A 15,417-nucleotide genomic window follows, 5' to 3' on the forward strand; every position below is an offset into this window, starting at 1 on the left:
CCTCAGGCTCTTGGGTCTAATGGCAGCAGCATCCCCCGTGATTCGTCTGGGATTGCTTCAAATGCGCCCCTTTCAGTGGTGGACAAAAAGGCGGAATATTTCACCCCGTTGTCTCCCGCATCGCACGATTTCGGTGACACGGCGGTGTGTGATGTCGCTAAAATTTTGGATGTCAACCGAATTTCTCCTGTCAGGAGTTCGACTGGGAATGTATGCTTTCCGAGAGACTGTCACGACGGACGCGTCTTTGACTGGTTGGGGAGCTGTGTGTCAAGGGCGACCAGCCCACGGAGTATGGACAGCGGCTCAGCGCGGCTGGCACATAAACAGACTGGAATTACTGGCAGTTTTTCTGGCTCTCCAGTATTTCACGGATCTGCTGATCGGCCGTCATGTGCTGCTCAGATCAGACAACACAGCGGTTGTGTCTTATCTGAACCATCAAGGAGGATTGCACTCTCGCCCCCTGTGCAGGCTGGCGAGGCATGTTCTTCTGTGGTCTCGGGACAAGTTTCTGTCGATCCGGGCCATTCATGTCCCCGGACGATTGAATTTCGGAGCGGACTTGCTATCCAGACAGGCTCTGGAACAGGGAGAATGGCGATTACACCCCCAGACGGTGGATCTTTTATGGCGGATATTCGGCAAAGCGAAAGTGGATTTATTCGCGTCGAGCATGACTACGCATTGCCCGCTATGGTTCTCCCTACGCTCCCCATCGCCCCTGGGCGTGGATGCGTTAGCTCACAGCTGGCCCAGGACCAGTCTGTATGCTTTTCCTCCAATTCGTTTGATCCCAGCGGTATTATGCAGAATACGGCGGGACAGAGTGGAACAGCTGCTGCTGGTGGCTCCGCGATGGCACACGCAGCCGTGGTTTGCGGATCTGATCAGTCTGCTAGCGGGCTCTCCGTGGGAGATTCCCCTCAGACAGGATTTATTATCACAAGCACAGGGGCTGATTTGGCACCCGAGGCCAGATCTGTGTAAACTGTGGGCGTGGCCATTGAGCGGAGTGCATTAGTATGTCCCGGTCTTTCTGTTGAAACCACTGAGACTATATTGAATTCTAGAGCAGCTTCTACGAGACGCTTATATGCTTTCAAGTGGAGACTGTTTACAGCCTGGTGTGGCAATCATAATGTGGATCAAGTTTACTGCCCAGTGGCTTCAGTGCTGGAGTTCCTCCAGGAGCGTTTTTCGGATGGCGTTACACCAGCCACTTTAAAGGTTTACGTGGCAGCCATTTCAGCTTACCACGAATACATTGGCGGTGCCTCTGTGGGGCGTCATCCATTAGTTTCTCGTTTCATACAGGGTGCGCGACGGCTGAGGCCTTTCCGCCCTGTGCGAGTTCCTTCATGGGATTTATCCATTGTGTTGCTAGGTTTATCAGGGCATCCGTTTGAGCCCTTGGAGACCGTATCGGATAAATTCCTGACACTGAAGACACTTCTTCTCATGGCTTTATCCTCCCTCAAGAGAGTTGGGGATTTACAGGCTCTTTCTGTTTCACCCTCATGCATGGAATTTGCACCGGGCTCTGTGAAGGTGCTGCTGCGGCCCAGGCCTAACTATGTTCCTAAGGTCGCATCTAACCCCTTTCGCTTTCAGCAAGTGGTTCTGGAAGCTTTTTCACCTGCTGAGGCTGGGTCAGGAGATCTAAGTCTTTGCCCTGTGAGAGCTTTAAAGACTTATGTGGATCGTACAGCCCCTTGGCGTGAATCTGACCAGCTGTTTGTCTGCTTTGGACATAAAAGTAAGGGCCATGCGGTTACAAAGCAGCGCATGTCCCATTGGCTGGTGGAGGCAATTTCTTTGGCCTATGAGGCGCACGGACTCGCTTCGCCCTTAGGGATTAAGGCTCATTCCACTCGAGCTGTAGCTTCTTCTCAAGCTTTTCTCAGTGGCTCTTCTATGGATGATATCTGTGCTGCGGCAGGATGGTCCTCACCGAGCACTTTTATCAAGTCCTACAGTCTGGATGTGAGGATGGCCCCTGGCTCCCGGGTTCTCTCCGCTTGAGCAGATGCTTCCTCGGATCTCAGTTATCAGGTACGTCAGGCGTTTTGGTATATCGTTCCCATACGTGGTGACGTCACCGCAGCATCGAAGTGACCTATGATAGGGAACATCTCGGTTACGTATGTAACCTTGGTTCCTTGAATAGGGAACGAGATGCTGCGGTTCTGGCCGTTCCGTACCTTGATAATTCTTCATCTTCAGTCATGAAATCTGAGCGAAATGGCGCTCTGCACCCAGGTATATCATGCGTGCGCATGCGTAGGGTGGTGCTATGCGCCATTTTGCCAATAGGATTGGCGGGATGGTATAGGGCTTCAGACATTCGGGGTTTTGTTAAATGTGAGCCAAAATCATCACAATTAATAGAACCAAAGTCTTAAACTACTTCATTCTGTGTGCATTACATTTATTTAATACATGAGTTTCACAATTTGAGTTGAATCACTGAAATAAATTAACTTTTCCTCAACATTCTAATTTATTGAGAAGCACCTGTATATATGACTTTGCCACGTTCTTCATTAATGAAAATTAAAACCATCAGTGCACCATTTTCCACAACACAATCTGTCAAGCACATCTTACCAGTAAACCTGCATTCATTAACATCCTTCTCTTCACTATCTGAGGCAGAACTAAACTCATCCTTTCTAATCATCCTACTACCCTATTCCATTTCCTTCAAGCCATTTCTCCTGCAGTTGTACCTGCTCTCACTCAAATCATTAAACCATACCTTCACACTGGTGTTTTTCACTCAGGGCTCATATAACCCCACTACTCAAGAAACCCATCCTTAACCCATGTCTTTCATGGCACTTTTCCTCTGCGTGGTACGACTCGGCTCGCACGGTTTGCGTTTCCACTGCAGTTTAGTATCGCTTTAGACTGGATGAGATTATTCACATGTCGTTTAAGTTACGCTGCCCCTACTGCCACATCTCCTAAAATAACTTTTTCATTCCGTGTCGCCCCATCAAGCTCTCATCTGGATCTCATCCGGAGCTATCAACGAGAGGAATGTCTTTACTTCAGCAAAAGACAACAAAACTTTTTGTTAAAAAATGGTGTGCTCATTCAAAACAGTTGCATTTGATCCTTAGTTGGCTGTACTGATTTAAATCTAGTGGTTCTGTTGTGTTTGTGTCACAAGTTCAGTGACGCAGGTAGTGACGATTCTCGGTTGAACGGTTCTGGATGAACAACTCTTGGGAGGTCTTCCAGCTCTATCAAACTTTTACAATTAATCCAGAACGTGGCAGCAAGATTAATTTCTAATGAGCCAAAAGAATGCACGTCACACCTCTGTTTATCAATTTGCACTGGCTACCAATAGCTGCTCACAAAAAATTCAAGGCCTTGATATTTGCCTACAAAACCACCACTGGTCATTAGTTTATGCTTGCAGTATGTGTCCCCTAGAAGCTTGCTTTCTGCAAATGAACATCGCTTTATTGTGCCATCCCAAAGAAGCAGAAAATCACTTTCACAGACTTTTAAAATAAATGTTCCCTCCTGGTAGAATGTCCTAAGCCATCCTCAAGAATCGGCTAAAAACAGATATCTTCCATCTCTTCTCTTCCTTTTTAATCCTCTATCTCTAGCACTCTCTAATCTAATTCTGTTTTTTAAAAAAGTTTCCCTTTTAGACTTGCACTGTATTCATTTACTGCTTGTTTTCATTATAAAAAAAAACTCCCTGTGATGTTTTTAGAAAAGGACAGATAAACACTTTATTCAACATTTTATGTCTACATGCATAAATGATAATATGATGTGGATCTGGACATGACAGGAGCTGATAAACCTGAAGGGCATCTCAAAGTGAGATTATCATGTGCTATAATGATTTAATGTGTGTTTGTGTGCTGTGTTATTGCACATTGTACATTATTGTAAATTAATGTAGGTCCTCTGTGCCCGCCGCTCTCAAACATGTAGTTTACTACAAAGTCCCTTTTTCTGACAAACGCAGTCTGCACCGATTGGCCAACCATCAGTTCAAGCCTGAAAGGGGAACAGAGTTGCATGACAGACACAGTGATGAAGCTTGTTTGTGTTTGCAGTACACAAGTCACAGACGGTTAAGACAGCTGACTCCACTGTGTGACCCTCTCTCTCTCTCTCTCTCTCTCTCTCTCTCTCTCTCTCTTCAACACTAACTGCGATTACTGAAACCACACCGTCTTTCTTTGCGTGACTTTAGTCTTTGCAACTTTACAGATCTTCTTCATGCACCAAGAGCTTGTAACACTCCAAAGAGAAAGGAAAAATTTTAATTGCATCATGTGACCCGTTTAAGTCACTGTTTGTCTCAAGGTGAGTTATATAACTATTAAAAAATTAGGTGCTTCTCAATTAATCTCCTGGTTGAAGATTATTAGCATTGTGAAATCATTCATTAGTATCCTGCTTTCTAACTTTTACAGAGTTACTTTCAATCAGTATTCATTTTTTAAATGATGCATCAATCGTTATTCTTCAATAATAGTTATTTTAGGGGATTTGGGTCGCATATACACAGTACTGAATGTACTGAATGTTTTTTATTTTTTTATTTTATGCCATTATTGTTATTCTGAAGGTCTGTTTATGACTGTGTTCCCATGGTCACTTTCATTTTGGCTTGATGGCTTGTCCGCTTTGACCCGAAACGTGTCAGCGTGATAGCCAACACTGAGGCCAGCTCTTCTGTTTACTGCAGTCTGGCATGAGATGAACGGCAGCATGTGTTGTTTTGAGGAGGAGACCAGTAACATTACCAGGTAGCTAGGAGATTTGTGACAACAGCAACACAGTGTCTATGAGCTTAGCAGTGAAGGACTAAAGCTTGTTTGGTTTTATCATGCTCAGACACTTCAAGGAGATTTGGCTAAGAATGATAAAGTAGGCTTTGAAGTCACTGCTGCTGTGTTATTCAGCTAAAGCTGGCTTGAAGAGGATGATTGAAGTTCCTGTCACCACTTTTCAAAGTCATTTAAACATATAGGTCTTTAGTAACCGTTCAGTGTTGTATTATTATTTCTTTATTAAATATACAGCGGAGCCAAAGATGTTAGGACTATTAAGGCATCTTTAAAAAAGTCTGAAATTCATTGCATTAAATACAAAATATCAAACCAAATAGCATCTGTAAACTAAATTATGTTAGAGCTTTTCTATGACTTTAAACCACCTGGTACAAATATTATTTTAAGTGTTGAAGTTTACACCATTGTCCAAGCAGAGATTTTTTTTGTCTTACCTGGTTTCATAGAAAGGGCTTATGTTAAGCGAATATTAGGCCATAGTTCAATAAGGACATTTAAGTAGCTTTTATAAACATTCCTTAGATAAAAAACACTACTAGTGTGCAACAACAATTAAACTTAAACTATTTTAAGATCAGTCAGTGCACGTTTCTTTCAGCTAAAACAGTGCAGAGTTGCATTTTAGTCCGGGACTAGGCTTAAGGCTTGGCTTTGAAACTGGAGGTATATGTAATGTAATGACCATTAAAAAATGAAAAGTGTGCTTTTGCTATCTTTAAAATAAACTCCACTTATATATTTTATATAGATATTTTGTTAAACAATGCAGTGATGTTTACAAAGTATGCATTGAGTCTGCAAATACACTATTGGGGTCAGTAAGATATATGTTTACAGAAAATGAATACTTTTTCAGCAAGGTGACAACAGTTATTTAAAGTTGTAATTATATATTTTTTCTGTATTTTTGATAAAATAAATGCAGCCTGGGTGACCGTAAGAAAATTATTTTTAAAAAGCATTACAAAAATCTTACCAACCCCAAACTTTTCAACAGTAGTGTAACCATATTCTCCGTTACTGTGTTCTTATATGCATGTGTTGTGAGGTATCGACAGCTCTTTAAATGTGTCTTCTGGAGTGTCTTTTGTTATAGTAGCAGTGCAGTGCAAATTCAAATTTGTTTTTAAGCCATTCTTCGATAAAAATGTAAAAAAACTGTCTGCGTATGTCATCAAAAAACAATAGACTTCCAAGTCCCTGCGGAAAGCAAGCTTGCATAAGGGCTTGAAATGTAATCATGAACAAAAGAAAAAAGGGGCCAGGTCATCCGGACTAGTGCCAAGGGTGCAATAATGTCCCACTGACCGTCAATGGTCAGTGTGTATGTGTGTATTTGTTAGTCTGAGCACTCAAAGAGTGTTTGTAAGTCAAACATCTAGTGGGAGTTATATGTTTCATAACAAAATTATGTTGCATAAACATGAGCTGATGATGTTAAATGTTAGAGCGTATATATGTTGATTGTGTAATATCATTTGACATTAGTTGTCCTTTTCAATTAACACAAATGTTTAATTAGCTTAACTTTCCTAATTAGAATATTTGAACTTCACTGAGAATATTTTCATCATTTATAGTGCTTCCTTCAGGTTCAGCGAGGATCTGAGATCTAAAACTGCTGTAATATTAAACATTTAAAAGGATTTTTCATCATCTCACATAAACAACTTTTTCTTTTCAAGCTCTTGACAAGTTTCCGTCTGAAACCAGATTGCGAAAATGAATTAAGAAGGATAAAGAAGGTAAAGACTTCTTTATGAACAGCCGCCCGCACATCTCAATATTTTTTCATGAGTCACACACAGGTGCGGCCTTCCCACACAGACCCACTAATCACGTCCCGCAGCTGTTTCACCTTTTCTTGAGGAGTCCCATATTCACGTAGTGTGTGCCTGAGGCACTCAACCGCAACCACTTTGGTTGATGAAAGTCTGTGTTAAAGAAAAAGAAGCCCAATCAGTCCTGACAGTTTGGGGAAAGCCCTGTCATGAGCAACAAGGGATTTTTCCAGATGAGAAGGAAGGCAGAAAGAAGAAATTAAAGCAGAGATAAAGGTGGATATTTATGAGAAATTTGTGCTTTTGGCTCCCACTGAACAAAAGTAGCTGAGGAAACACCCACGATTCTGCGATTTCACCAGTCTGGAACCAGCTAGTTCAGACCGGTAGCTGTTAGAGGAGGTGGGTGGGATAGGAAGTGGGGGGAGAAAAAGAAAGAAAAAAGGCAATTGAGAACCAGAATGGTGTTATGAATGACACATTGAAGATTCGGACCGTCTGGTTGACGTGACTCATCTCTCACGCTCTGCTGGTGATGTAATCTTTTTTGGCCAGGGCTATTATTAGCGCCTTGTGCCAAGTCTACATCAGCAGCAGATCTCTGAGAGGAGCATATTGACCCTCTGACGTGTTCTTTGATGATGATTTAAATGGCCACATTCTCTTTTTGGAGATCCAGATAAGGGTAATAGTATGCTTATAATTTTTGTAAAATTTCCGAAAATGTTAAAAAGAAAATGAAAAATAAGTAAAAAAATAATTAGTGTAAAAATAAAAATAATGAAAAAATCTGAATGCCAATTTATATATATATACATATACACATGAATAAAAAAATTCTGAATGAATTCAATCAATTGGGATGACAGTTGACAGCATTAACTTGAGATATACATTTACCCTAAATACAAATTAATAAAAAATACACCCTAATAATTGTTTTAAACTTTTTATAAAATGTTTTGTTTTGTTTTGTTATGTTTTCAAATGATTTTTATTCTGGTGATGTTGCTCCAGTTTCAAGCAGTGTAATTCAGGTTGAGCTTAAACAGTGATGCAACTTTTTGTTGTTCTACTTGTTAAAAAAAATAGCAATGAATCATGCTAATTGCATTATCACACTTGCCATTTCAAAAAACGAAAAAAAAGTCACATAATGTTTATTTTTTTGTTAGTGCAGTCATAACAATTTAACTCACACTAGCATAGTACATGGAAACAGTCCTCAGAGAAGAGGCAGAAAAGCATCATCTATCATGCAGTGGAGCTGAGATTGATTTATTCTTCAAAACTAATACCACACCTTGAGCCAAATATATATCTTGCTCATTGCTTGATGACTAACACATATGCATCCTCCAGACAGGAAACAGCCTAGCCGGCTCTCCTTTCTACAGGGGGAAGGCAGATGGATCCCTGCAATTTTTCCACTCACAGTAAACAGCACTACATGTGCAAATTTCCATCAGCTGGCGATGATAGCTGTTTGAGTGTTTTGTTCACAGATAATATATATCATTGAGCTGTTGAGCTAGATTATTTTCACACGTGATGGTTTTACACAGTACATATGCCCACAGGGGCTAGTACTGAGGTTTACCTGTCTGACTGATGTGTGTGGAAATTAGCCCGAGGCCACAGACTGCTTGACTCCTTTATAATCAGCTCTGGAAAAGGGGGAGGTGCATCTGTGACTAACACAGTATCTATATATAGTTACACTCAAACATACACCAATGGAGTACAGGACTGGAGTGGCTCAGACTGCAGCAGACTGCAAAAAAACACTATAATTATATATAAAAAAAGAGACATTTGTGCTCATTGGAAATATGGAGTTCAAAATAACTTTGTAGTCTACATAATCCACTTACACATATTATATGTTTTAGTAAAGGTTTGTGTGTGTGTGTGTGTGTGTGTGTGTGTGTTAATGATCATGGAAGCACACAAGCACATCCAATATTACTTATATTGAGATTAGAAAAGCTGTTTCTAAGTTCAGTATGTACTGCTGCAGGAGTGAATTTGTTTTTACTTAGATCAGGTTCTCGCGCCAGATATTATGGCTAACAAATCAACATCTGACACTTGAGAAGGAGTCAACAAGTTTATCGTCATTCACACTGTAGTGACATGTGGTCAGTCCGCTGCCAACTTGTGTGATGGGACTCTGCGTGGTTATAGAGCGATGTTTGACAGATCCGATTAAAGTCAAGACATAATGCTTTTAATGCATGGTGTGTGACTGTTTTAAGCTCAGTGTCTTCCTCCAGGTAGAGTCAGCTGTGAATTAGCTGCAAAAATGTTGTTTAGCTTTGTAACCGTAGCAACACTAATGTTTAATGTTTGAATTATTTAAATCGGTAGCATAATGAAACAAGTGCAAAAACAGATGTATATAATTTATATAAATTAAAAAAACAAACATAAAAAAATGATACATTTACCTGAATTGAACTGTATATCTCGATATCAGGCTTTTTGCTTTCCATATAATTTACATTTGAATATATATGTATTTTTTTGTCTTGTTCCATAATTGCTGGTAGATAGATTTTACATAAACAAGTATTTTACATCCATCATAAAACCAAAGAAGGAACCAAACCAAGCACAATAGAGAATGTCTGTCTTCTTGGGCATTGATTCAGATAAGACAGTGGCCTTGTATGGCTGTCTGGCACTAATCCAGTGTTGTCATTAGAAAGCTGATAATGCTGTGAGCGACTCATCAGTCTCCATAATGACAGCCCTGACACACGTTTCTTTGTCTTATCAGGAACCAACTAACCTTAGAGAGAAAAAAATATTCCTGACATAGCACTAAATATTATACTCTGCTTCCTTTATGTCATAAAACATGTTTATACTGTATATAATTAGTTGTAGGCTAATAATGTATTTAATAATTAAATATTTTAATCTTTATTGTTATTATTATTATGTGGCTGTATTTATTTATTTATAATAGTCATTTTACTCTATAAAGCTATAAAATGTGTTAGATTGTGTTTCGTTACATTGGCAGATTATACACTTTCCCGTACACCTCACTACATTTATTTTACTTCTCATTTTGAGCAGCTGCGCACATGGACTGTTTACACCCGTATTGTTTGTGGGACAGCGCGGTGCAGTACATCCGGCCTATAATCACAACGCATATCAGATTGGATGGTCTATTTTCTGCCACTCCCTGTTATGGGTTTAAGTGATTGCACTGAAAGGATAAGCAGATCCACATTATCAAGTGCATCTGGTCTTGAGGGCTGTCTCCAGGCCAGACAGATCCCAGACACAGGGTCCTCTGATCTCTACTGTGGCTCTCTTTCACCCTTCTCCAATCTCAAGCCCCTTAATGAACCGCTGTCCCCCAACCAGCTCTGGTTATGTCATCGGAGGCCACGCGTTTCACATGACAGGGGCGCTCATGTCTTATTAATCAGGAACTATTAAGCTGGAGCCATGTTGCCTTTATTTATACACATTTCAGCAGGATAAACAGTCGACTAGGGGCTAGTGGTGGAATGGTGTGTGAACTGAACGGGTCGTTCGTGATGAACTGAGTTAGCTGCTACTTTTAGCTTCAGAAGTCTTTCTGGATGTCCCCTTTGTTACAAAAGGCAGCTGGATCAATTGTGGAGCAGAGAATCGTCCAGAAAAGTTATTAGAGGAGGGGGATGGTGCCCCTGCCATCAGCAGCTAATGTTACTGATGTGATCGTCTGAGTTTGTGTGTGTGTGTGTGTGTGTGTCAGCAGTTCATATTGTATGGGAACCCGATCGCATCTCCTCCCTGTTTACTCACCCGGGTCTGTAGAGCCTGTAATGAGTTTATAGTTTGAACGTGATTGAGTTTTGTTTTACTGTGACACAGAAGTAGCTTCGTGAAAAAAAAACTGAGACTTTGCTAAACCACGCCAATCCTAGTAACTGTTTCCATACATACATTTTTCAAGGCCATAAAGGATATGTTTGTCTGAATAGAGAAATTATTTTCAATTAGTTAAAAAGGGGTCACATAAAATGACTATATCTATATATATATGACTATATCTATATCTATATATATATATATATATATATCTATATATATATATATATATATATATATATATATATATATATATATATATATATATATATATATATATATATATATATATTATTATTATTATTATTATTATTATTATTATTATTAATTTTTTTTTTTTTTTTTTTTTACATTATAAATGTCTTTGCTGTCACTTTCGATCAATTTAATGTGTCCTTGCTGAATAAAAGTATTATTTATTTCAAAAAATAGAAAAGCATACTAACCTCAAATATTTGATATTTTCACAGGCTCATTTTCTTGTGAAAATCTTGTTAGTCCTGTTCAGTAGCAAGTTTAAATATCACACAGGCCCCAAAAGGATTTGTAATATCCCTTAATATTGTAAAATTAAAATGATGACAGACTATTAATGAATATGTTTGTGCGAACAAGGCTTTATTTGAGTTTTGTTTATGAGATTATTCCATGACCCTGCTAATTTACACACATACAGTACTGAGCTTTTTGTTTTTTTGGCAGCATTACCACACCAGAATCACTCTTCCCAGCATGCACCTGATAGACACTGCTCATTGCAGACGTCCCTGCCCTTTTTTCCTTCCTGCGCTGACACCTCCCTCTCACACCACTCGCTGTCCTTTTGACTTTTATCCCAACAGTACCTCGTTCAGTACCTTCACTCAGCAGCCAGGATGGGTTTTCCACAGGCACGGTTTCCCCTTAATTTGGGTTTTCCAACAGGGACTGTCACAAATTGAAAAAACACTGTGTTGTTTGCATTGAAAGGGTTACAGTATTCATGGACTGGACCGTTAGCTGCACATGAGAGTCGTCTGCCAGGGTTTTTTTTATTTTTTTTATGTGTCCACAAATACAGTCCTGAGAGGTCACAGACAAGGTGAAATCAGCCAGCTGTAGTTTTTTTTTTTTTTTTTGTGCTGTTCCTGAAGTGTACTTTGGCCCTTGGACTTGGATTATATCTTGTCAGCTTTCAGAATCTATAATCATGTATAATATATACTATATATCCTGTGTCCAAATGCCTTCATTTCTGAAATATAAACATTTTGGAAAAAAAGCGAGATTTAAAGAAAATATAATGTAATATGTATGTAAATTAAAATGTTACAATTTACAAAAAAGCTATCTGCTTAAACACTGAGTAAACACACAGACACACACACACATGTTGGTTTTTGTGAAAAATGGGGACATCCCATAGGTGTAATGGTTTTTATACTGTTCAAACTGTATATTCTATCGCCCTTCACCAACCCTACACCTAACCCTCACCGGACACTTTGTGCATTTTTACTTTCTCAGAAAAAAACTCATTCTGTATGATTAATAAGCGTTTTGGAAAACGGGGACATGGATTATGTCCTCATAAGTCACCCTCTTCTTGTAATAGCGGTGTCATACCATGTCATTATACAGAGTTGTGTCCTGATATGTCACAAAAACAAGAGCACACACACACACACACACAATGATTTGTCAGCTGTTGCTCTTTTGGCTGTCCATCCTGCAGTGTGATGTAACAGGCCTCTAGACACCCGGTCAAGACCTGACAGTGTCAGCTCTTCAAATTTTTATCAAAAATATTATACGTTTAAATGATTTAGGAACAGTCGTGGACATTTGAGATGCTCTTCTGGGACTCAGTGATAGAACTGAATGCTGAGATCATCTGAATGTGTGATTTCTGCTGAGTGTATGAGGACTCCAGGGCTTCTGCTGATGTATCTGTCACTCTGTGTTTCTCAGATTTGTTTCCTGGTGTCTGCATTCCGTGGACGCATGTTCTCAGAGGACAGTTGTGCTGCTCTTGGCCTCTTCTTCCATTACTTTCACCTCAGTCAGTTCAGCTGGATGCTCATACAGGTAAACCTTAATTTTTTCTACACTGTGTTTAGTGTAGTGGGTTTTTGCACTTAATTAAAACACTAAATACTTAAATTAAATTAAATTAAAATTGCATTTATGCATTTAGCAGACGCTTTTATCCAAAGCGACTTACAGTGCATTCAGGCTATCAGTTTTTATCTATCATACCTGTAATTATTTACTTAATCACACTTTATTAATGAAAATTAGCTGAGATAGGGGTCCTTAATTCATGATTATCTGTAGATAATCCTTACCTTCTTAAAGACATAGTTCTCTCAAAAATACAGACATGTTAAAATGCTGTTTCATACCTACCTCTTTTGGAGCACAAAAGAAGATATTTTGAATAATGTTGGTTACCAGAGTTGCTGGTAATCATTGACCTCCAAAGTTTGGAAATAAATACTACGGTCAATGGATACCAGCAACTGTTTGGTTATTCACATTATTCAAAATAAATTATTTCGTGTTCAACAAAAGAAATCAATTCATACAGGTTTGGAACAACATGAGGGTGAGTAAATAATGACCGAAATGTTATTTTGGGGTGAGCTATCCCTTTAAGCAATTGAAAGTGAGATCAGGAATTTTTCAGAAGAAAAGTTTTGCTACAGGGCAGTTGAAGGTGTGGCATCAACTTTCCTTTGAACAATAAGCTTACTTACGCAAGGTAAAAAAGAAATTTCACAATATTTCGTCAGTCACACACCTTCATCGTCACTGTTTAGTACATAGTGTTTAGTATATCTTACCTTCAAGACCATCTGAAAAAGTTTTACCCTCATAAAAATTCCAGAAGTTAATCTGAAACCTAGTTTCTTGGTTCTACCATGTGTATCTGTAAGTTTGTATCTGCATGTGTTTTCTCTAATGTGTATCTGTAAGTTTGATTAAATCATAATCTCAAAAGAGCTTTTGAGAATTCAACAAATATCAAAGGCCTATGGTTTTTACTTGTTGCTGAAGATGAGGGAATGTTTGCACATAAATATCACACCATGAACAGGAAGCTTATATCAGAAGGTTGCCTTACTAAGACAAGTATCTTTTTGTAGTGTGCATGTGTGTATGCGGTCCAGGTATTCCACACAAGGATAGCAATACCTGAAATCTTGACATTTTTTCTTTTTTTTTTATGCAAACACGCATAATGTTTTGTGTGAGGGGTTAGGTTAAGGAGTAGGGTACAGTAAACAAATTATTTCTGTAGAGAGTTCACAAAACAATCAAAAACTGTATAAAAAAATAGTAAATTATGTTTATCTGAAAATGTAACAATGCAAACAAGTTTTCTGTAAGGGGTCTGTTTAGGGTTAGGGGATAGAAAATATTGTTCAGTCTACGGGATGTCCCCAGAATTCACAGAAACAAACGTGTGTGTGTGTGTGTGTGTGCATGTGTGCGCGTGTATCTTTTCATTGTCGACTTAGGAATGGGCATGATTCATACGCTTGGTTCAATCCATTAGAAAACACATGATTTATCTTACGTGCAGCTTGACATGTTCCAGCTACGTGTGATTCTTCTGGTGGAGATTGTTTCAGGCAGTTGTGCAGGCACGACTCTAGTAGCTGATCAGAGACTTTTTAAAAATCCATTTCATAAATCTTGCTGGACCCTTTCGCCTTCTCCTTTTCTTTCTACGGTAATCCCTTCTAAGCACAGAAACCTGTCTCTGGAACTCAGCTCACTCTGGCTATGAAGCTTGTCTTGTTCTCCGAAAGCAAAAACAGGATTTGGCCCTAACATGCTTAATGAAATGAAAAAAAGAACATGGCCTTTAATCCCTCAAAGACTCACACAGAACACAAACATCTGGGTTCATGTTGCATTGAATTTCTCCCTTTAGTTGAAAAACGGCATAGAACTGAGCACTGACCCTGGAGGAACCTCTCACCTAAATTGAACTTCTTGAAATCAAAGGTGTTTTTTTCTCACATAGTGGGATTATCTTGTTTTTCTCAATGATGCCGAGAAACACCAGGGGTTTAGCTGTTTACATAGAGAATGTAATCTCTGTTGGCACTTGATACACTGGTGTTGCAAGATTATGCAAGAGAACATGAAATAACTGGCTAATTACAAAAATAGGTTTTAGGATTATGGTGCCGAGGATTGTGGAAGGACCAAAGTGTAAAGGCCAGTATGTTTGTGTATTGTAAGTGTGTTGATGTGCAGAAGTGGGTGTGAGTTTATGAAAACACACATGGAATAAATCAAACAAAAGTTGTGTTTGGTGGAAAAGGTAAATCATGATTCAGACTGGAAAGAATTTGCATCCAGCAGAGAATGATTTGAACATGTGCTTGTCTTTATTTCAAAACAGCTGGCAAATGAGCCTGTAATGAACCTCTGCGTAACTTATGTGATGTGATAATCACATGTGACATAATTGTTTAGTTTGCACTTTTCTCATTTATCAATTACTTTCAGCCAAATTTCATAATAAAAAGCTGAATCTCATTCAGTAAGCACACGATCCAGTTTAATTAGAAGGTAAATGCAAGTTTTCCAGATGATGATAGTCTCCATCCTCTACAATCTAGAACTCGGAACCGACCTGCATGATGTGAAATAGAAAAGTATAAATTGCTTTCACCACAGATCCCATTAGTGCGCTGATACCTGATTTGCACAATTCCTTGAGACAATCTGGTACTAAAGCTATGTGAGTTAAGTCTTTGTTTGTTCAAGACTGGAATACACTACACATATTTTTAATATCCAAACAGATTTTAAAACACTAGACATCAGAAGGTAAATGCTGTCGTGTCCTTCAGACTGTAAATCTGGGCAAATGTCATGTATTGTATTCTAGCCTTCAATGGAAATAGTACAGATGTTCCACGCCT

General features: G+C 39.1%; 1 protein-coding gene across 1 annotated transcript in view; it reads left to right on the plus strand.

Moving 5' to 3' along the window:
• The window catches only part of adgrv1 (adhesion G protein-coupled receptor V1), a 130,228-nt gene that overhangs the window by 95,390 nt on the left and 19,421 nt on the right, over positions 1-15,417 (plus strand). Inside the window, exon 84 of the mRNA XM_026211495.1 lies at positions 12,443-12,559. Coding sequence (XP_026067280.1) covers positions 12,443-12,559 — 117 coding nt within the window. The remainder of the gene's footprint in view (positions 1-12,442; positions 12,560-15,417) is intronic.

Source organism: Carassius auratus, chromosome 30 (genome assembly GCF_003368295.1).
Source record: "Carassius auratus strain Wakin chromosome 30, ASM336829v1, whole genome shotgun sequence".
NCBI lineage: Eukaryota > Metazoa > Chordata > Actinopteri > Cypriniformes > Cyprinidae > Carassius > Carassius auratus.